At 39.4% G+C, this 22,999-nt stretch overlaps 1 protein-coding gene across 1 annotated transcript in view; it reads left to right on the top strand.

The window, feature by feature from the left end:
- Positions 1 to 22,999, top strand: part of LOC309811962 (uncharacterized protein C12orf56) — a gene marked incomplete at both ends in the record, with an annotated part of 60,743 nt that overhangs the window by 19,195 nt on the left and 18,549 nt on the right. Inside the window, 7 exon segments of the mRNA XM_082635324.1 lie at positions 387 to 402; positions 2,589 to 2,662; positions 11,144 to 11,173; positions 11,175 to 11,193; positions 11,196 to 11,288; positions 17,800 to 17,906; positions 18,543 to 18,632. Of these exon segments, the coding sequence (XP_082491450.1) occupies positions 387 to 402; positions 2,589 to 2,662; positions 11,144 to 11,173; positions 11,175 to 11,193; positions 11,196 to 11,288; positions 17,800 to 17,906; positions 18,543 to 18,632 (429 nt within the window).

The following is a 22,999-nucleotide window of genomic DNA, read 5'->3' as shown; positions in this document are numbered from 1 at the left end:
ATCTTCCAGCATAATAATGTTAAGAAGTATGAAAGACTCTTTTCACTCAGAAGAAGCTAGGAAGGAGGGGGTTTTATAAGTGGCCAAAAATTGTGAAAGGTTGCAAGACAACTCTCATTTTTTTCTCATAGCACAGTTCAGAATGTTATTGTTTAAATTAAATGTTAAATGTTTAAAATTCCTCTCTAAAATTTTAAACCGCTTTCTCCAAATTAAGAATGTAAGTGAATCATAAATAGAGGGAAAATCCTGATCTATTAAAAGAAGGCTTCATATGTTCTAATAGAAAAACCACAATTTAATTGACTTGTAAAAATCTACCTAAATATTTCAAAATAACTGTTTAACTAACTCCCAGTTTTAAGTACCGCTTTTAAATTCTGCAGCAAAGGCATGGTTGGGGTAAGTCAGGCCAACTCATAGCCCTTCTGATACTATAAGCAATAACAAACAACTAACATGTAGTGTTATTATTGGTAGGAACTGTTCTGATGCTTTCTGCATATTAACTCATTTAATCTGTACAACAGTCCTACAAGGTAGGACTGTTATTCTCATCTCATAGATGAGGAAATTGAGGCACAGGGAAATTAAATGATATATTCAAGCTTGTACAACTAATATAGAGCTGGGATTTGAACCCAGACAGTCTGATTTTTTTTTCTATGACCACTGAAATAATGTGGATGGAGGGGGGTTATCTTTATGAGTTGTCAGATATTATCATTGAAAACAATGTTCTGGGAATTCCCTGGCGGTCCAGCAGTTAAGACTCTGCGCTTGCACTGCAGGGGGTGTGGGTTCTATCCCTGGTCCGGGAACTAAGATACCGCATGCCTCGCGGTGCAGCCAAAAGAAAAACAATGTTCTATCCCTTGAAGGATGAAAACTGAGTAAGCAAATATTTCATATATAAATGATGAATCTATCAGGTTAGCATTCATTCTAGTGAGAATAACATATTAACAATATAAACATTTTAAAAGTTGTGACTTTTTTGTGACATTGTTGAAGTCTTTCATTAGGTTGGTTACCTTTGGTTAGTCTTGGCTATCTTCATAAGTTTTAGGAAATGGACAAAAATATCTCCTAAATCTGTCAGAATTATCTTGGGTAATTGCTCTCTTGTGCCTTGAGATTTCTTTCATCTTGAGGTATGGATAGATGCTCCTGGGAAAAGGAATTAGACATTTTAACTCTCTGTATACTTTCAGGTAAAATTAACCTAAACCATCCAGTTAGAAATTAGCACTCATTCTGATTTTAAAGGTTTCCAAAGAGTTGTCCTTGTCAGTAACCCATTTTATCTGTAACTTTCACCAAAAGTAATTACATCTGCATTGCTTTGCATCTCAAATTCTACAAAGACAAAATATGGCAATTCTTTGCCCTTGATACATTGTGGAATAACAGCTAGAAAGCTAAATAATGAATATCCTCAAATTAAAATTCTAGATTTAAGGCAAACACTTGGAGAGAAAAAAAAGGCATCTTTTTTTTTTTAAACATAGAACAATGACAAAAATAGTAAGAAAAAGTACATAATTCCCCCCTACACACCCACCCACCACCCTACTCTTATTAAGGAATAAGACAGGAGTTGTTTGGAGTTGTAAATCAGCAACATTTCATAAATTCCTTCTGACCTGTCTGTTAAGCCTCAACGTAAATAAAAAATTATTTAGAGAACTTGCTGAACACTACATGCCAATTTGTTTGAAGACCCAGTATGAGTGGGAAGTGGCAGCACTAAAGATTTAAGGAAAAATAACCCCATTAATGGGGGAATAGTTAACAAAATTATTGTATATCTCGGCTATGTAATACTGGGTAATCATTATTAAAAAGGCTGAAGTAAATCTATATACATAGACATGAAAAACTGTCCACCATATATTAAGTGAAAGAAAATCCAGATTAATGGGCTTCCCTGGTGGCGCAGTGGTTGAGAGTCCGCCTGCCGATGCAGGGGACTCGGGTTTGTGCCCCGGTCCGGGAAGATCCCACATGCCGCGGAGCGGCTGGGCCCGTGAGCCATGGCCGCTGAGCCTGCGTGTCCAGAGCCTGTGCTCCGCAACGGGAGAGGCCACAACAGTGAGAGGCCCGTGTACCGCAAAATAAAAAAAAAAAAAAAGAATCCAGATTAATATGTGATATGATGTAGCTAGTATTAAATACATATTATAAAAATATATCATCTAACATGTAAATATTATAAATGTATATGCTATAATTACATGTTTTTATATGCCTGAAAGAATATAAACCAAACCAACGATAGTAAGGTGTTTTGAATATTGAGACAGAAAGGGTAGGGAGAGATAGGGAACTTTTATCATTTACTTTTCATTTCTGTACTGTTTGATTTTGATAGATTATTCTATTTTATAATGAACAAATGCTATGTTTAAAACTTTAAAAAAACTATATAAGGAAAAATTCCCTGTAGTATTAGCAAATACTGGAATGAGTTACAAATCATGTACTGTAGAAGGGATTAAAGGATATATGATATTGACTAAAAGTAGTGGGAATTGATTTTCAGTAAACAAAAATTCTAACTATTCCCACTTTGTTTCCTCTTTCAGAAAGCTACTCTTTTACAAGATCCCCTATACGTTAGTGAGCTCAGTCCTGCTACTGGAAGTCAAAAGCCATATAGGTAAGGAGTGATGACAGGACAGAGTTGCACCGGGGGGTGTTCGCCCTCTTTGCCTCTCCTAACTCTATGTGATGCTGACCATCACATTTATACCTACATCTCTTCTCGCCCTGAATTGCAAAGACAATTACCCACTGGATATCACTTCTTGTATGTTTCACAGGAGCCATAACGTCAGCATATTCAAAACAGAACTCAGCCTCTTCCTTCTGTGACCTGATCTTCCATCTGTGTTTCCTAAACAGGGCATGATGTCATTATCTCTAGACAGCCTAAGCCAGAGTCCTGCATCCCGAGATCCCCATCCCCTAATCCAGTCGTCACCACATGATTCACTGTACTTATTGAATATATCTGGATAACACCCACTTCTTTCTACTGCCACATGCTCAGATCCAATTATCTGTTCTGGGCTCTGACAGTATTTTCCCGGCTGGCCTCTGCCTTCACTCTTGCCCCTCTCTAGACCATTCTTCAATACAACAGAGGAATCTTTCAGAAGCACAAATGTGATCGTGTAACTCCTCCCTTAAAGCCTTTCCATAGCTCCCCATTGCCCTTAGAAGGTCTACACTCTATAACAGCTTTTTACAAATCTTCCTGATGTCTCTTTATTTTTCTATTGTGTCCTCCACACTCCTGCCCTAAGCCCCTGATCCAAATGAACTCATAGCTCTCAAAAAGCTCCCTGTTAATCTGGGCCCTAACATGATGGCCTCTATTCTAGAACCTTACTCTCTTCTACTACTCCTTTGTCTAAAAATCATTTCTCAAGTCTAAGTTAAGAGGGCCCCTCCATAACGTCCTCAGCACTGTCCACTCTGTATTATGGATTGCTTGTTTATGTGCTGCCCTATTATGCAATATGCTCCTTAAGGGCAGGGACTATTCCTTGGTCACTGGCACATAGTAGGCTGCCAATAAGCCTTTATACAATGAATGAATGAATGAATGAATGAAATAAGATAGAGGCTGGGACCTTATATGCAAGGCAAAGGAGTTTGGATTTTATCCAGACTTCATAGTTCTATTATGTTCTTATCACAGTCAGCCTTCCATTGAAGTAGTTACTTGTGATATGACTATTACTTCCAATAGATTGTGAGCCCCTGGAAGGCAAGGAGTATGTCTTATTAATTATCGTGTTTTTCTTACTTAAAACAGTGCTTTGTACTTAGAGAGCACTCTGTCAATTGATGGTACCAATAATTTCGATATTAAGTAAGTCATGAGTGACTTTTGAGAGGTTTATGATAGTGACGTATATTGGGGGTGATGTAAGTGAACTAAGGGAAAGTTTAATTTTAAAAGATACAATTCATTCCCCATTAAAGGGAACCAAAGTTCCTTGGAAGAATGACTGATTCTAGGTCTGGGGTAGGAAATATACAAATGAGTCTGAAACAGCTTGTGGCAGAATGCAAAGAGTAACAGGGCTCAAACTAAAGGACACAGGAGCCCACATGAAGGGCCTCCTGATAGCCAAAGATGGAACAAATCAAGAATCAGAAAAAATAATGAATGAGATGGTTAAAACATAACGAATATATAAAAATTCCAAAGTGTATAATGATGCATCATAGACAGAAAGTCCTCCCTCCTACCCTCCCCCACCCGGTTAAGAAATAAAAATGTGCTGAACTCCATTAGAAGTAAATAGGGCACTAATTCATTTTTCTGCAAATCAGCAAACAAATGGAAAGAATTAAGCATTTATCCTGCCTTTCCTGCATAAACTGTAATTAGTTCAGGGTAACCAAGTAGCCCAAGTTGATGAGAGCAAATTCCATTTTACAGAGTTCCAGCTAATGAATGTGGAAGGTTTAACAGAATTAGAAAGTTACCATTTTTTAACCTCTGATGAAATAATAGATTTATGCAAAGATCCTCAGTGGATGGAACCATCAGACAGAAAGGTGAAGTGGAATTTCAAAATGGAGGGATCATGTAAATAACTAAACACTGATCAGTCTTAGAATCACTTAAGTGGGATGCTATAATGAAGCACTTAAAAGAATTATAATGTGCCTCATTATTTGATGTAACATGAAACACATAGCACCACCTATGACATATCTTTGTTCAAACAATTAAACTGGAATCTGACTTAAAAGTGTGCGAGTGTCAGCCTTGAGAAGGAATGAAATTCTGATACATGTGACAACATGGATGAGGCTTGAAGAAATTATGCTAAGTTAAATAAGCCAGTAGTAAAAGGACAAATATTATATGGTTCCACTTATATGAGGCACCTAGAATAGGCAAATTCACAGAAACAGAAAGCAGAATATAGGTTACCAGGAGCCACGGAGAGACAGGAAATGGAGACTTACTGTTTAGTGGATGCAGAGTTTCTGTTTGGGAAGATGAAAAAGTTCTGGAAATGGATAGTAGTGATGACTGCACAACATTGTGAATGCACTTAATGCCGTTGAATTGTACACCTGAAAATGGTTAAAATGGTAAATTTTAGGTTATGTATATTTTATCTCAAAATTTTAAAAGGTGTGTGTGTGTGTAAGGGAACAGATAAAACAAGAATGGCAAAATGTTGAAAATTACTGGAGCTAAGTGATGGGTATGTGAGGGTTTCTTATAAGACTTTCTCCATTTTTGCGTATGTTTGAAATTTTCCGTAGTAGAAGTTTTTAAAAGACCTAAGAAACATAGCAAGCAAATATAACAATTATTTTATTTAGATCTTGGTTTTAATGAACCAAATATAAAAAGACATTATTAAGACAAGAGAAAACATTTGAATATGGACTGGGTATTAGACAATACCATAGAATTATTGATAGGTTTGTTGGTGTGCTAATGATGATTTTGCAAGGAAATGTTCCAGTTATTTCGAGATATGTTCTGAGTTATGTAGGAGTTAAATAACATAATGTTTGGGATTTCCTTTTTTTAAATTAATTAATTAATTAATTAATTAGGCTGCGACGGGTCTTAGTTGCGGCACTCGGGATCTTCTTTGCAGCATGCAGGCTCTAGTTCCCCACCTAGGGATGGATCCCGGGCCCCCTGCATTGGGAGTGTGGAGTCTTTTTTGTTTTTTTTTAAATTAATTAATTAATTTATTTGGCTGTGTTGGGTCTTCATTTCTGCGCGAGGGCCTTCTCCAGTCGTGGAGAGCGGGGGCCACTCTACATCACGGTGCGCGGGCCTCTCACTGTCGTGGCCTCTCTTGTTGTGGAGCACAGGCTCCAGACACGCAGGCTCAGTAGCTGTGGCTCATGGGCCCAGCTGCTCCGCGTTATGTGGGATCCTCCCAGACCAGGGCTCGAACTCGTGTCCCCTGCATTGGCAGGCAGACTCTCAACCACTGCGCCACCAGGGAAGCCTGGGAGTGTGGAGTCTTAACCACTGGACCACGAGGGAAGTCCTGGGATTTCTGCTTTTTTCTTTCTTTTTTAAAAATTTATTTTATTTTTGGCTGCGTTGGGTCTTCGTTGCCACGTGTGGGCTTTCTCTAGATGCGGTGAGCCAGGGCTACTCTTTGTTGCAATGCACGAGCTTCTCATTGCAGTGGCTTCTCTTGTTGCGGAGCACAGGCTCTAGGTGCACTGGCTTTAGTAGTTGTGGCTCGTGGGTTCTAGAGCGCAGGCTCAGTAGTTGTGGTGCGCAGGCTTAGTTGCTCCGCAGCATGTGGGATCTTCCCGGACCAGAGCTCGAACCTGTGTCCCCTGCATCGGCAGGAGGATTCTTAACCACTGCACCACCAGGGAAGCCCAGTCCCAGGATTTCTCTTTTTAAAAGATGATTATACAGATAGCTTAGAATTTCTACATGTTTTCTTATGTTTATTCTAAAAAAAAAGTATCAGTTTTAATTTTGGTACTATATTATGTAAAGTGATTTTAAAGCTAATTGTATAATAAAAACAGGCTCTTACTTTGTGTGGCTTGAAATTTATCCCTGAAGGCAAGGAGAGTTCTGCCACTATCTTGACTCAGGAAAAGCATATTTCTTGTAAAGTTAATTTCTGAAGGCAACATATTTAAAGTGTAGTAAGTTAATGCACCATGAAGGATGCAAATATATGCACAAGATACATAGGAAATAGTCTGTGCCTACAAGGCACCTTTAAAAGTTTAAAGAAGTTTAAAAGAAGTAAATATTCTTTGGGTTTTCAAATTAGGATTTTGTCACAGTTTTGAGTTCTGTAATCTGACCATTGAGAACACATACACAGAGCTTCTGAGATAATGTATGAAAAACCATACCAGCTGTAAAGCATTATTCAAATGTAAGGTATTACTGATATTAAATGTCTGGAAAAACGAAAAAAATAGGAAAAATAGAGCTTATCATTAAATCAGTAATCCTTCTGCTACATTATTTGGGTGAATTTATGTTTTCTAGCTCATGAAAATACAGAATATCTGTTAACATTAAGGTAAAATTTCCTCTTATTCCTAAGTTGAATAATGGAGTCTTCTGGCCTAGACTTTTTCTTATTTAAATTAGTCAAAGAAAGTTTGTCATCTGTGTAAAAGCAAATATTCTCCGAATGTTCAGAGAAACTGTGATTATCCATAACTTCTCTGTAGAAATATAGGCTACTGAATCTAACTTGAATTTATGAGGTATATGAGACCTCAATTTATATATTAATTGATTTTTAGTATGAAGAGATTAGTGTGCTTTTTCTTATGAAATTTGTTTTGACCTTTTTGAAAAAAATATAGTTTGATATTATAATCTTTTGGCACCTATGATATCATAGGTGCCAAAAGATAAAAACAGTTCCTTTCTACATGGATCTTAGCAAATTGCTGACTCTTAACGGAAAAAACTGGAAAATCAATTTCAAAATAATTGTGCTGATATTGTATTTTTTCTGGGCTTTTGCTTTTCTAAGCTCATTTCCTTGTGAAAACTACATTTCTGCTGTTTTTTGGCATTCTCAGAGAATAGAGGGATTTTATGGGGTTTTTTTTAACATCTTTATTGGAGAATAATTGCTTTACAATGGTGTGTTAGTTTCTGCTGTACAACAAAGTGAATCAGTTATACATATACATATGTTCCCATATCTCTTCCCTCTTGCGTCTCCTTCCCACCCTCCCTATCCCACGCCTCTAGGTGGTCACAAAGCACCAAGCTGATCTCCCTGTGCTATGTGGCTGCTTCCCACTAGCTATCTATTTTACATTTGGTAGTGTATATATGTCCATGCCACTCTCTCACTTCGTCCCAGCTTACCCTTCCCACTCCCCTATGGTTATTTTTCAAATGACACGTGGCAGTAGTTAGAAATGGATGTATAGGGAAGCAAGATCTCAAAGCTTACTCCTCTGTTATTTAGATAACATTTATTAAACACTTACTGTATGCTAAGCACGTGAAGTAACTAAGGTATCAAAAGAGCACAATGGGATAGGTACTATCATCATCCCTATTTTACACATGAGGAAATTGAGGCACAGAAAGACTAAGAAACTTGCCCATGGTAGTTACTTAGAGGAACAGGGGCAGACCTAGGATATTGATCAGCCTGTCTGACACTGCCTCTATGCTCATAATCATGTTCTTCTGCCTCCATGACTGTTATCACTGAATTCTTTCATTATTTTAACTCAAGTACAGCTGATTTACAATATTATATGTTTCAGGTGTACAACATAGTGATTCGTAACTTTTAATGATATATTCCATTTATAGTTATTATAAAAATTGGCTATATTCCCTGTGCTGTACAATATATCCTTGTAGCTTATTTATTTTTATTTTTAATATTTATTTATTTATTTATTTAGGTTGCACTGGGTCTTAGTTGATGCACGTGGGATCTTTTAGTTGCAGCATGCAGACTTCTTAGTCATGGCATGCAGACTCTTAGTTGTGGCATGAGAACTCTTAGTTGTGGCATGCATGCAGGATCTAGTTCCCCGACCAGGTATCGAGCCTGGGCTCCCTGCATTGGGAGCGTGGAGTCTTACCCACTGGACCACAAGGGAAGTCCCTATTTATTTTATTTTATGTTTTATAAATTTATTTATTGATTGATTTTTGGCTGTATTGGGTCTTTCTTGCTGTGTGCGGGCTTTCTCTAGTTGCGGCGAGTGGGGGCTACTCTTCGTTGCGGTGTGCGGGCTTCTCATGGTGGTGGCTGTGGGCTTTCTCTAGTTGCAGCGAGCGGGGACTACTCTTTGTTGCGGTGTGCGGGCTTCTCATTGTGGTGGCTTCTCTTGTTGCGGAGCACGGGCTCCAGGCACGCAGGCTTCAGTAGCTGTGGCACTTGGGCTCAGCAGTTGTGGCTTGCAGGCTCTAGAGCGCAGGCTCAGTAGTTGTGGCACATGGGCTTAGTTGCTCTGTGGCATGTGGGATCTTCCCAGGCCAGTGCTTGAACCCATGTCCTCTGCATTGGCAGGTGGATTCTTAACCACTGCACCACCAGGGAAGTCCCCCTATTTATTTTATATATAGTAGTTTGTACCTCTTAATGCCCTACCTCCAGCTTGCCCCTCTCCCCTTCCCTCTCTTCACTGGTAACCACTAGTTTGTTTTTTAGATCTGTGAGTCTGTTTCTTTTTTGTTATATTCACTAGTTTGTTTTATTTTTTAGATTCCACATATATGTGATATCATACAGTATTTGCCTTTTTCTATCTGACTTATTTCAATTAGCATAATGCCCTCCAAGTCCATCCATGTTGTTGCAAATGGCAAAATTTCATTCTTTTTTATGGCTGAGTAGTATTCCATTGTGTATATATACCACACCTTCTTTATCCATTCATCTGCTGATGGGTACTTAGGTTGCTTACGTACGTTGGCCATTGTAAATAATGCTGCTATGAACATTGGGGTGCATGTCTCTTTTCGAATTAGTGTTTTCATTTTTTTCAGATAAGTACCCAGGAATGGAATTGCTGGGTCATATGGTAGTTCTATTTTTAGTTTTTTGAGAAACCTCTATACTGTTTTCCATAGTGGCTCTCCCAATTTACAGTCCCACTAACAGTGTACAGAGGTTCCCTTTTTTTCCACATCCTTGCCAACATTTGTTATTTGTGGTCTTTTTGATGGCTAGACTGAATTCTTAATGATCATCTCCTCCAGTATCTCCACTAGAAAAGAGACTGTTTTTCATGAAGTTTTAATTTTTGCGTTAATAAGAGAGGTTCATTGATTGCATAGAGGAGAGCATCTTAGATTTTTTTTAAATAAAGGGGGAAGGAGTAGGCAAGAACCAAGATTCCATGTAGCATTACTGGAATAAATGGCTGGTATCAAGATTTGTGGAATAAGTGGTAAAAATATTTTTACTTCAAGTCAGAAATTCTAAGACATTTCCATCAACCTACACATGTTCTGTTACTGTTACCTTGCACCCTGCTTCTCTGAATCACTGGTTGTGTTAGCTTGGACAGGCTACTTAACCTAACATTCTATAAATGCGATAGTAATTCCCAGCTCAGCCCTCCTAGTGACGCTGAATGAGCTAGTCCATGAAGAGAACCCAGGCCAGACCCCGCCATAGAGTCAGTGCTCAATTAAGTACAGGTTGTTATTATTGAGCACAGTGGGAGATGGAAACAATATCTAACCTGATAATGTGTTTTCAAGTTGCTGTAAAGCCGAGGGGCCAGGACAAGTACACAAATAACTGCAATGGAGTGAAGTAGGATTAGTGTGGTGTAAGAAGTATGGAAAAAGTGCTATGGGAGAGGGTTCCCCATCATTGGTGGAATTAGGGAAAGCTCCGAGAAGAAGGTGTTAACTCATTTCAGCTAAGCCAGCTTTTCCTGAAGTGTGGAACGCACATGGGGCAGTAATGGAAGATGACTTCACGTGGTATTCTGACATGGCATGAAATAACTTTGAATTCCATGGTAAAAAATGATTCCCTTTTTCAATTCGTCTGACCTCATTAGGGAGAACCTCTTGGCTTGGTGCCAGTAGTGGCAGCTCTCAAACACATGCTCATATGCCTTTTTGTCAAAGGGAGAGCAGACTTCAGGCTCAAAATAGGGAGCATCTACTTAGAATTTTGTTGCTATTTTTACAGTTACCTGCTATTTATAGCAAATGGTACTGGTTTTCCCATGTGAAGTAGTGATACAAAATTTTCTGTATAAAAAATTTCTCTAAGAAAAAATGAGTTGATTTCAAGAAAAAATACTAAGCAAATAATATTACATATGATTCGTGGGTTATGGTAAATGGTATGTGAACAAACTCTGTGCTGGACTATGAAAGAGAGACAGAAGTTTTCCAGGAACAATGAGAGTATTCATGATATGTACAACTTGAGTAAAGGGGCATGGCAAAAAAGTATGTTTGGAGATTAATAAATAGTTCAATTTGGGAGGAGCAAGTTTCATTACTGATAAGTAACAAAGCTAGAAGTACAAAACTATCTTAAAATTCAGTTAGTAACAAAGTTTTACAAACCTAGCAATAATTGTTGATATTCCTCAACTGCTGTTTATCATTTTTTCCATGGAAAATTTTCTTTTCTTTCTGTAGATCTGAGGAGAAAATTAAGCACTTCACTCAACAAAACTGAACTTTTTCTTAAAAAGACAACACTTTGAGGAAGATACTTTGTTTAATTACAGAACTTAAAGTAGCAGCCCCGAAAAACTTCATTCTGAAAAGTCTTTTCTGGAAAGTAGTTGTTTTGTCTTATTTTTAATCTTTAAAGCTTGTTTTACCTGTTTATCAAATGCAGCATATTCAAGCTTAAAGTAAAATATAAATAAATGTTGTATACTGATGCTGCATTTTAAAATGTTGATTAAATTTAATGCAATCATCTTGATGCCTGAAATGTTGTGATGGAATCATTGTATATGGCGTGTTGGGGCCAGGGAGACAGAAGAGGGGAGAGCAGTAGGGAAAAGATAATAGCTCACATGGGTTGGGTTAGCAGACACAAAAAAAGAGAGATCGAGGGGAAGCTCCTGGCATGCAAGAAGTCTCAGTATAGACAGTGAAATGAGAAAGTACATTTCAAGAAGTCTTACGTGTATGTTCCCCTACAATAAAAATATAATTAAAAAGTTACTTTTGGGGCTTCCCTGGTGGAGAAGTGGTTGAGAGTCCGCCTGCCGATGCAGGGGACACAGGTTCGTGCCCCGGTCTGGGAGGATCCCACATGCCGCGGAGCAGCTGGGCCCGTGAGCCATGGCCACTGAGCCTGTGTGTCCGGAGCCTGTGCTCCGCAACGGGAGAGGCCACAGCAGTGAGAGGCCCGCGTACCGCAAAAAAAAAAAAAGTTACTTTTGAATGTAGGATTGTTATTTTTTAAAAGGTGACTCCTGGGAAGTCAAAGCAGTCTAGCTCCTACTTGGCAAGTTACACACTTACTCTTAAGACTGACCTGTAGTCTGAGGTTTAGGTGAAGGTATTGAGAAGCCCAGGTGAGTACTGGTGCTGTGCTAATGAGACTCATTCTGGTTAGTGGTCTTATACACAGTTGCCACCATTTTATTGCACAGTTGGGAAGTGCACAGCTTCCCCAGCCATACCTGACAGTCTTGGCCATTTCTTAGATTCTAAGTGCTTGACACATCTGATGACCAACCATCCTGGTTTACCTAGACTAGGATAACAAACTGTCCCAGTTTGCCTGGGACTGAGGAGGTTCATGGCACTTGGGACTTTTAGTGCAAAAGGTAGACCAGTCCCAAGCAAATTGGGATGGTTGATCACCCTAATTAGAGGGCAGAGTAGCTACAGAGAATAGAGTATCAAGTGTCCCCAACATTGAGGCAGGTAAGGATGATGTAGTGCTGTATAATCAAAAATGCTTGAGCTAGATAGACCCTGTTAGGAATACACCATCCAAGTTTTAACTAAAAGACTTCAGAGAATTATGGAAAATACAGGGACAGGCACCAAAATGACTTACATATGGTTATGAAGAGTCCACATGGAAAGGCTAAAGAAATTGGTATTATCTCCCACCCAAATAAACCTCTCCAGTCCAACCTACATAGTGTTTACTCATCTATAACACTGATTGTGAGGACTTTGCTTCCTCAAAAACTTCTTGAGGCTCTCCTTATTAAGTACAAGCACTTTGGCTTTGGCATTTAAGGCTCTCCACTACTGACCTCTTGTCACAGATTCCAAATTTGGACAGGCATGGCCTTTATTTTGCAGGGTGGGTTATCAGGAAGGGGCCAACATCTACAGAGGGCAGCCACTGGGAAAACGAATCCAGCTGTAGATGCTAAGGGAGAAGGCACAGTGCCCAAGGACGAGAGTGATCTCTACAAAGAGAATGTGCAAAATGAGAAATATCAGGGCGTTATAGTATGTGGGTGGATTACACCCAGATGTCTGCATAAACATTTGGCACCAGCAAGATCTGCACGTTTAGGATTTGGGAACAGGGCCTTCACGGAATGTGGGGTTGGGGGCAGTAGCAACGATACAAAGTCAAGAGTAAAGTCAGTAGCTGGGAAAGGACTGGCAAAGGACTTAGCTCAGGGCCCAAAGAAGAGGTCCACCTAGACAACCTGGACACAATCAGGGGATTGATTTAAAGCAGATGTCTAGGGAGGAGAACGGAGCTACCACCTAAGGGTTAGACTCGGAAGAGGGGTGTTGATGCTGAATGCCAGAATGTTGGTCTTAAGTGTCTCCAATCTTAAAACAGGCCTGAAGCAGGTGGCCTCGGCTGTGGAGGAAAAGAGGGATGCAGAGAAAGGGAATAAAACCAGGTCTAGCCCACTCAACCCACCACTTCACCACTCTCACCTCTTTTCTGTAAAAGCTTGAACCATGTGAAATGATTTGAACACCCTGCCCTTCCCAGCCCCTCCACGTTTTCCCCTACTACTGCTTTCTCTAGGATACTCTTTCCATTTTCTCCTGTTAAAATCCTACCCATTCATTCTCCAAGGCTCATCTCAAATGCTGTTCTTCTGCCTTTCCTCAGTGGAGAACTTTGGTACCTTCCTCTTTTTGATCTGTTATGGCAGTTCTGTGCCTTAGAACTCTCCTTGATATTTTATAATCTGCACCGTTCAATAAAGTAGCCACCTAGCCACATGTGGCTATTAAGCACTTGAACGTGGCTAGTGACCAAGGAAGTGAAACATCAATTTTATTCAGTTTTAGTCAATTTAAATGTAAATAGCCACATGTGGCTAGCAGCTTCTGTATTGGACAATGCAGTTCTACAGCATCTCCCATAGCACTTTCTCTTTAACGATTCAATAAACATCTATCGCATGCCTGTTCTGTGCTAGGCGTAGTAATTAGGCACTAGAAATGCAACCATGACTAAGACACACTCCCTACCCTCAAGAATTAGCACAGACATTCTCCTTTTTGCTTGGTATATATTTTTTATTTACCATAGTATTCTATAAGCTTCTTCAGGACAGGCATGTGTCATACTCATCTTTGTATTCTCCCTAAGGCCTAACATAATGCCTGCATATATCAGGTCACACCAATTCATAATAAATTGAAATTTTATTCTCTTGTGAAAAATTAACCTGATTGGAAGTCTAGGAGTAAAGCATTCATGTTCTGCTTCTTACTTGAAAATTCTGCAGCCGTACTTTAATGTAATGTCCTTAGATGGACTACAATAGAAGATCTTCTAATTTAGTTGTCAAAAATGAAAGGCCAAAGTGAATAGAGAGGGAAATAAAAGGCACATAGGTAGTCTCCCTGTTTGGGGTCTTTCCCTACTTCAGTGGAGTACGTTGTGTCCCTCAGCGCTGGTAGCCTTATGTTCTCTCTCTAATCTGCAACCAAAATCTAGTCTCATATTCATTTACACAGAGTTAACAAATATGACTAGTAAAACTCAACATTTTAATCTTCTTTTAGGAGCTCTTTTATTTAAATGGTTATCATAGCCTTAAGCTAAAGCAGTGTTTTTTTCCAACTTTGTGCTGGGCTCCCTGCAGAATGTAAGTTTATGTGAAGCTCCTTTAAGAACCCACACTGGGGTGGGGAGATTAGAGGCAGCTTTAATTTTTGGTTCTTGGGTAAGAGGATGGGAAATTATACATATATATTTAAAAATTATAATAAAAGTAATATAATGAATAACTATAGGCATATTCTTATAATTAATAATACAATTATTATAATCATATAATAAACAATATAATATTATATAATCATAATATATACAGTTGACCCTTGAACAACATTAGTTTGAACTGCTTGGGTCCACTTATATGTTGATTTTTTCAATAGTAAATACTAAAGTACTACATGATCACGGTTAGTTAAATCCACAGGTGTGGAACCGCAGATATGGAGGGCTGACTGTAAGTTATACTCAGATCCCATATTGTTCAAGGGTCAAATGTATATCATTTTCCCTTTTAAAAATCAACTTCATTGGGATATAATTTTCCTCTGTTAGGTAATTTTTATTCTTCAATTTTATTACAAGAAAAAATTTAAATTACGATAACACTTTTGTACAGGTTGACTAAACTGCAAGCTTTAGGAGTATAGACACCATGTCCAATTTGCCAGTTTTGCTTAAGATGTTATTCTCATTACTTAGCATAGTAACTGCCACATGGGGGCAATCAATAGTTACATGTTCAATGATGAATGAAAGAGTTCTCTAGACATGTTATTTCCCAACCCTTCTTTTTTTCTTCATGAAGTTTTTTTTTCCTTCAGTTTTTAAAAACTATGGTAAAATACATATAACATAAAATTTACCATCTTAACCATTTTTAAGTGTCTAGTTCAGTGTTAGGCACTCATGTTGTATATCTATCACCACCATCCTTCTCCAGAACTCTTTCCATCTTACAAAACAGAAACTATATTCATTAAACAACAACACCCCATTTCCCCTTCCCCCCAGCCCCTGGCAACCACCATTCTTCTTTGCGCTTCTATGAGTTTGACTATTCTAAATACCTCATGTAAGAGGAATTATACAGCATTTGTCATTTTGTGACTGGCTCATCTCACTTGGCATGATGTCTTCCAGATTCATTGATGTTATAGTATACGTCAGAATTTCCTTCATTTTAAGGTTGAATAATATTCCAGGTATGTAATACCACATTTTATTTATCCATTCATCTATTGATTAGCACTTGGGTTGCTCCCACATTTTAGCTACTGTGAATAATGCTGTTATGAACATGGGTGTGTAAGTATCTCTTTGAGACCCTGCTTTCAATTCTTTTGGGAGTATAGTTGGAAGCAGAATTGCTAAATCATGGTAATTCTATTTTTAATTTTTTGAGGCACTGCCATACTGCTTTTCACAGCAGCGATACCATTTTACATTCCCACCAACAGTGCATAAGGGCTCCAGTTTTTCCACATCCTTGTTATTTACTGATTTTTTTTTTTTGCGGTACGCGGGTCTCTCACTGTTGTGGCCTCTCCCGTTGCGGAGCACAGGCTCCGGACGCGCAGGCTCAGCGGCCATGGCTCACGGGCCCAGCCGCTCCACGGCATGTGGGATCTTCCCGGACCGGGGCACGAACCCGTGTCCCCTGCATCGGCAGGCAGACTCTCAACCACTGCACCGCCAGGGAAGCCCTTTACTGAGTTTTTGATAGTAGCCATTCTAATGGGTGTTGGGGGTACCTAATAGTTTTGATTTGCATTTCCCTAACGATTAGTGATGTTGAGCATTTTTTCCCATGCTTATTGGCAATTTGTATATCTTCTCTGGAGAAACATTGGCGTCCAATTTACATATTATAAAGTGCACATATTTTTGAGTGCATTGTAAAGAGTTTTAACAAATGTATATATCTGTATAAACACCACCCCAGTCAAGACTGAGAACATTTCTATCACCCCTTAGGGCTACCTCGTGCCCTCTGGCAGTCAGTTTCCTCTGACCCCTGGCCTCAGGCAACTATTGTACTTTCTGTCGTCATAGATTAGTTTTGCCTGTCCTAGAATTCCACTTACATGGAATTGTACACTATGTACACTTTTGTGTTTGGCTTCTTTTGACATAATATTTTTGAGACTCTTTCATGTTGTTGCTGGTAGGCGGAAGATATTTTATAAGTGAAAATTCCTGAACCACTGAGCGGTGGGAGATCACAATAATAACTGATATTTATTAAGCACATACAATATATTGAGTACTGTTCAGGCTTTACAAATAATATCTTACTTAATCCTCACATCAGCCTCATGAGGTGATTCTATTAATCCCATTTTAGACATGAAAAGTCACAGAATGTATAAGTAATCTGCCAAATGTCCTACAGCTACCCAGTGGCAGAGCTGGTATCTGAACTCAAAGAACCTGGCTCCAGAGTCAGCGTGTAAAGTTACCACACTCTGCAACCCCAGCACTTCTGAGAGGGCCAAGGTGTACGTCCTGCTCCTTTTGTCCTTCCCTCTCTCCACCTGCCATCCTCAGCCTCTTCTGAGCACACATATAACTGTCTAAACAAAGAGTCTAAGTTGCCACTAGTAAACAAAAGTGCTGGGAAAAAAATGAACAGTAGAGGAATAGAAAAGAGAAGCAATTATATCCAATTCTCATTAGTACCAGCTTGCCTGATTTCATGGGCCTGTGCTTATTTTCATGCTCAATTATCTCATGAGACTGGATAGGAACAGAAAAAAACTGGTTCCCACACTCTTAAGTCAGTGTTTATTTTGGCAGAAATGGCAATCTACATTTCCACTGTATTAACAGAAGTATTAAAATCATTCTGCACCATCTTCATAGGCTATATCAGTGCTGTACATTTGTTTCTGAATTAGTAAACAGTTTTAAATGAGTGCTTTTCTAGCCATTATTTCATTATGTCCTCACAAAGGCCAAATTACTTTGGAAAGGCAGGAAATATAGTGGCCCCCCTTTAATATTATTATTCCAAGGTGACTGAATGACTAGCCTAAGGTTATATACCTACTTCTGGATGATCTTCACTATTAATGGTGAAGCTGGGCCTAGAAGGCATCTCAGCATCACCCGCTAGGTTTTAGCTCTGGCTCTGTTCACCAGGACAATGGTCTCCTGGTTGTAAGTAAAAGTATATTTTCAATTTGGGTTATGCTAGTGTTAATGAGAGAGAATGTAAATCACTTTCTCCCAAATTGAAGAACAAATCATTTCTTATTATTTTTATTATGTAAGAATTGAGAGTTTTGCCAACAGATACCTTAATTACCGTCTTCTTTCCTGCTTGCTTTCACAGACCAGTGACCTTTTTTATTTCCTAGTGAACAAACTTCATGAGTACTTGCCAGAGACTAGGGACAAGAATGCACATCAAAATAAAAGCCAAAGTGTTGATGAGCTGGTGTAAGTACTAACTGGATAATCACAGATATTTTTTCCCTAGGATGTTCAAGATAAATGGAAGGCACTGGGCAAAATATACACTGTATTAATGATTAATAGTGCAGCAAGTTTTGCTTCACATAGATTTTTTAAAAATAGTATTTATTTTGCTCTAATTGTACAGTTAAAGAAAAACTACACAAGAAACTAGTAATACTGGCTGTCCCAAAAGGGAAAAAAATGAGTGTATGAATAAAAGACACCTTCACTGTATTCCCTTTTTTACCTTTGAAATTTTGAGCCAGAAATTACTACTTGAAACAGTTAAAATTATTAAATGTAGTTTAAAAATAGCGTGATTATCATTAAAACTTTGCAAAAAATAAGTGCAAAAATCAATATGTAAATGACTTTTAATCCTGACATGCACCTATTAATTCATTCATTCAACAAATATTTTTGAGTGCTTACTATGTAGCAGTCACAGAGTAGACACTCAACCGATGTTGGCAATTTAATATACAGAATTTCCTTCCTATACTTTTTTCTACATGGCTATCTGAATGCAGTTCTATTGAGCATTACTGATTTTGTGGAATTCTGAACTTACAATGAAATCATGCCATTTCTGTGATTTTTTTTCTCTTTGTTTTCTAGGGCATGCATTGAAATTATACAGACTCTGGGAATGATGTTCAGAGAAACAGAAACTGAGGCATCACTCCTGAACACGTTGGCAGCTAAGAAGTAAGGCCTTTTAAAAATTGAGACCTTGTAGTTACAACCCATTAACTATTCTACTGAGTGTCTTCCAGAACTGAACTCTCTTGACTTCTCTGTTCAATCCCCTTGTAAATATACTAAACTCTTTTGTCTCACTTCCTTCTGTGATGAATAGATTAATTAACATACTGAGTTCTCTCTGATTATTGGGGGCACAAAGATTTTGTTAGCATAAGTTTATCTTTTGTCATTGCCTGAAAAAGACCAAATGGACCATCATACATTAAAAACGAGGGGTTCTCTATTAGAATTTTCTAGAGTACTCTCTTTTTTTTTTTTTTTTTTTTTGCGGTACGCGGGCCTCTCACTGTTGTGGCCTCTCCCGTTGCAGAGCACAGGCTCCGGACGCGCAGGCCCAGCAGCCATGGCTCACGGGCCCAGCCACTCCGCGGCATGTGGGATCTTCCCGGACCGGGGCACAAACCCGTGTCCCCTGCATCGGCAGGCGGACTCTCAACCACTGCGCCACCAGGGAAGCCCCTCTAGAGTACTCTTTTATCCACATTGCAAAGGCAGGAACTATAGTAGCTCCCTTTAGTATATAATTGTGTGACCTTGGAGTGAATGACATTGGAGGGAAAGCTGTTGTAAGATACTCCAAGATATGTGGCCCAAAGAAGATAGAAATTTACATCATTCTTACATAACAGTCCCGAGTTAATAGCCATGCTTTTCCTCTACAAGATCAGCCAGAGACTTAGGTTCCTTCCTTTTTGTTGCTCTGCTATCTTCTACCATGCTATCTTTGTCCTCATGGTTAGCTGGCTAAATTGCTTGCTTTCATAACTCCCTGTGGGAATCAGGAAGAGAAGTAAAGGGCAAGCAAATTTCCTTTTCAAGCAAGGCGTATAAGGCTTTTGCTTACCTTCTATTGGTGAGAACTTTAGGCACATGGTGTTTCTAGCTGCAAAAGAGGCTGCAAAATGTGTCTGTAATTGGACAGCTGTGTGCCTAGCTAAACTATAGATGGCAATGGGACATATGTAATTTAAAGGAAGAATGGAAGAATGTATAGTGAGGGACAACAGCATTCTTTGCCACAGAAAGTATGTGTTTGCATGTTTTGCATATTATCTGCTTGACCTTTTTATGAGATTTATAGGCTATGAATTACACCCTTGGGCAATGGTCTGACTAAAATCTTAATTTTTTTCTACCCATATCAATTGTTTATCTACATTTCTTGTACTAGAAGGTGGAAGAAGGATGAGAGCCATGGACTCTGAAACATTCAAACCAGAGGGAAGAATAAGAACTTTTAGTAATATTTGTCCAGGCTATTTAGTAGAGACCTTTACAAATAAATTTTAATGATAATACTCATTAACATACCTTAAGCAACTTGCTATGTGCCAGGGACTATGGGCATACTGTGCATTATAGCAGGGATGGTCAAACATTTCTGCAAAAGGCCATATAGTATGGGCTTCCCTGGTGACTCAGTGGTTAAGAATCCACCTGCCAATGCAGTGGACCAGGGTTCGAGCCCTGGTCCGGGAAGATCCCACATGCCACAGAGCAACTGAGCCTGTGCACCACAACTACTGAGCCTGCACTCTAGAGCCCACAAGCCACAACTACTGAAGCCTGTGCACCTGGAGCCCATGCTGCACAACAAGAGAAGCCACTGCAATGAGAAGCCCACACACCGCAACAAAGAGTAGCCCCCGGAGGGCGCCCACAAGCTTCTGGGATCTGCGAGGAGCAGGTGTCTCAGTGATAACTATACTCTGGACTAAATCCTGAATTTGTCTTGTTGGTCAAATGATTAACATCAAAAGCAACTCCAAGAGATTGGCTCAAGATGGTGGAGTAGAAGGACATGCCTTCATTCCCTCTTGCAAGAGCACCGGAATCACAACTAACTGCTGAACAGTCATTGACAAGAAGACACTGGAACTCACCAGAAAAGATACCCCACATCCAAAGACAAAGGAAAAGCTGCAATGAGATAGTGGGAGGGGCGCAATCACAATAAAATCAAATAACATAACTGCTGGGTAGGTGACTCACAAACTGGAGAACACTTATACCACCCATTGGAGTGAAGGTTGTGAGCCCCACGTCGGGATTCCAAACACGGAGGTCCGGCAATGGGAGGAGGAATTCCTAGAGAATCAGACTTTGAAGGCTAGCAGGATTTGATTGCAGGGCATCGACAGGACTGTGGGAAACAGAGACTCCACTCTTGGAGGGCACACACAAAGTAGTGTGCGCATCGGGACCCAGGGGAAGGAGCAGTGACCCCGTAGGAGACTGAACCAGACCTACCTGTTAGTGTTGGAGGGTCTCCTGCAGAGGCGGGGGTGGCTGTGTCTCACCGTGAGGACAAGGACACTGGCAGCAGAAGTTCTGGGAACTGCTCCTTGGTGTGAGCCCTCCCACAGTCCGCCATTAGCCCCACCAAAAAGCTGGGTAGGTTCCAGTGCTGGGTCTCCTCAGGCCAAACAACCAACAGGGAGGGAACCCAGCCCCACCCATCAGCAGACAAGCAGATTAAAGTTTTACTGAGCTCTGCCCACCAGAGCAACACCCAGCTCTACCCACCACCAGTCCCTCCCATAAGGGAACTTGCACAAGCCTCTTAGATAGCCTCATCCACCAGAGGGCAGACAGCAGAAGCAAGGAGAACTACAATTCTGCAGCCGGTTGAAGGAAAACCACATTCACAGAAAGATAGACAAAATGAAAAGGCAAAGGACTTTGTACCAGATGAAGGAACAAGATAAAACCCCAGAAAAACAACTAAATGAAGTGGAGATAGGCAACCTTCCAGAAAAAGAATTCAGAATAATGATAGTGAAGATGATCTAGGACCTCGGAAAAAGAATGAAGGCAAAGATTGAGAAGATGTAAGAAATGTTTAACAAACACCCAGAAGAATTAAACAACAAACACCTAGAAGAATTAAAGAACAAACAAACAGAGATGAACAATACAATAACTGAAATGAAAAATACACTAGAAGGAATCAATAGCAGAATAACTGAGGCAGAAGAACGGATAAGTGACCTGGAAGACAGAATGGTGGAATTCACTGCCACGGAACTAAATAAAGAAAAAAGAATGAAAAGAAATGAAGACAGCCCAAGAGACCTCTGGGACAACATTAAACTCAACAATATTCCAATTATAGGGGTTCCAGAAGGAGAAGAGAGAAAGGACGTGAGAAAATATTTGAAGAGATTATAGCCAAAAACTTCCCTAACATGGGAAAGGAAATAGCCGTCCAAGTCCCAGAAGTGCAGAGAGTCCCAGGCAGGATAAACCCAAGGAGAAACACGCCAAGACACATAGTAATCAAGTTGGCAAAAATTAAAGACAAAGAAAAATTATTGAAAGCAGCAAGGGAAAAACGACAAATAACATACAAGGAACTCCCTTAAGGTTAACAGCTGATTTCCCAGCAGAAACTCTATGAGCCAAAAGGGAGTGGCATGATATATTTAAAGTGATGAAAGGGAAGAAGCTACAACCAATATTACTCTACCCAGCAAGGATCTCATTCAGATTCAACAGAGAAATCAAAAACTTTAAGACAAGCAAAAGCTAAGAGAATTCAGCACCACCAAACCAGCTCTACAACAAATACTAAAGGAACCTCTCTAACTGGGAAACACAACAGAAGAAAAGGACCTACAAAAACAAACCCATAACAATTAAGAAAATGGTAACAGGAACATACATATCGATAATTACCTTAAAAGTGAATGGATTAAATGCTCCAACCAAAAGACACAGGCTCGCTGAATGGATACAAGAACAAGACCCATATACATGCTGTCTACAAGAGACCCACTTCAGACCTAGGGACACATACAGACTGAAAGTGAGGGGATGGAAAAAGATATTCCATGCAAATGGATTATCAAAAGAAAGCTGGAGTAGCAATACTCATATAGGATAAAATAGACTTTAAAATAAAGAATGTTACAAGGAAGGACACTACATAATGATCAAGGGATCAAACCAAGAAGAAGATATAACAATTATAAATATATATGCACCCAACATAGGAGCACCTCAATACATAAGGCAACTGCTAACAGCTATAAAAGAGGAAATGGACAGTAACACAATAATAGTGGGAGACTTTAACACCTCATTTACACCAATGGACAGATCATCCAAACAGAAAATTAATAAGGAAACACAAGCTTTAAATGACACAATAGACCAGATAGATTTAATTGATATTTATAGGACATTCCATCCAAAAACAGCAGATTACACTTTCTTCTCAAGTGCACATGGAACCTTCTCCAGGATAGATCATATCTTGGGTCACAAATCAAGCCTCGGTAAATATAAGAAAATTGAAATCATATCAA

Source organism: Mesoplodon mirus (assembly GCF_964341445.2).
Source record: "Mesoplodon mirus genome assembly, chromosome: 11".
NCBI classification, from domain to species: Eukaryota; Metazoa; Chordata; class Mammalia; order Artiodactyla; family Ziphiidae; genus Mesoplodon; species Mesoplodon mirus.
This window is presented reverse-complemented; position numbering and strand designations above follow the sequence as displayed.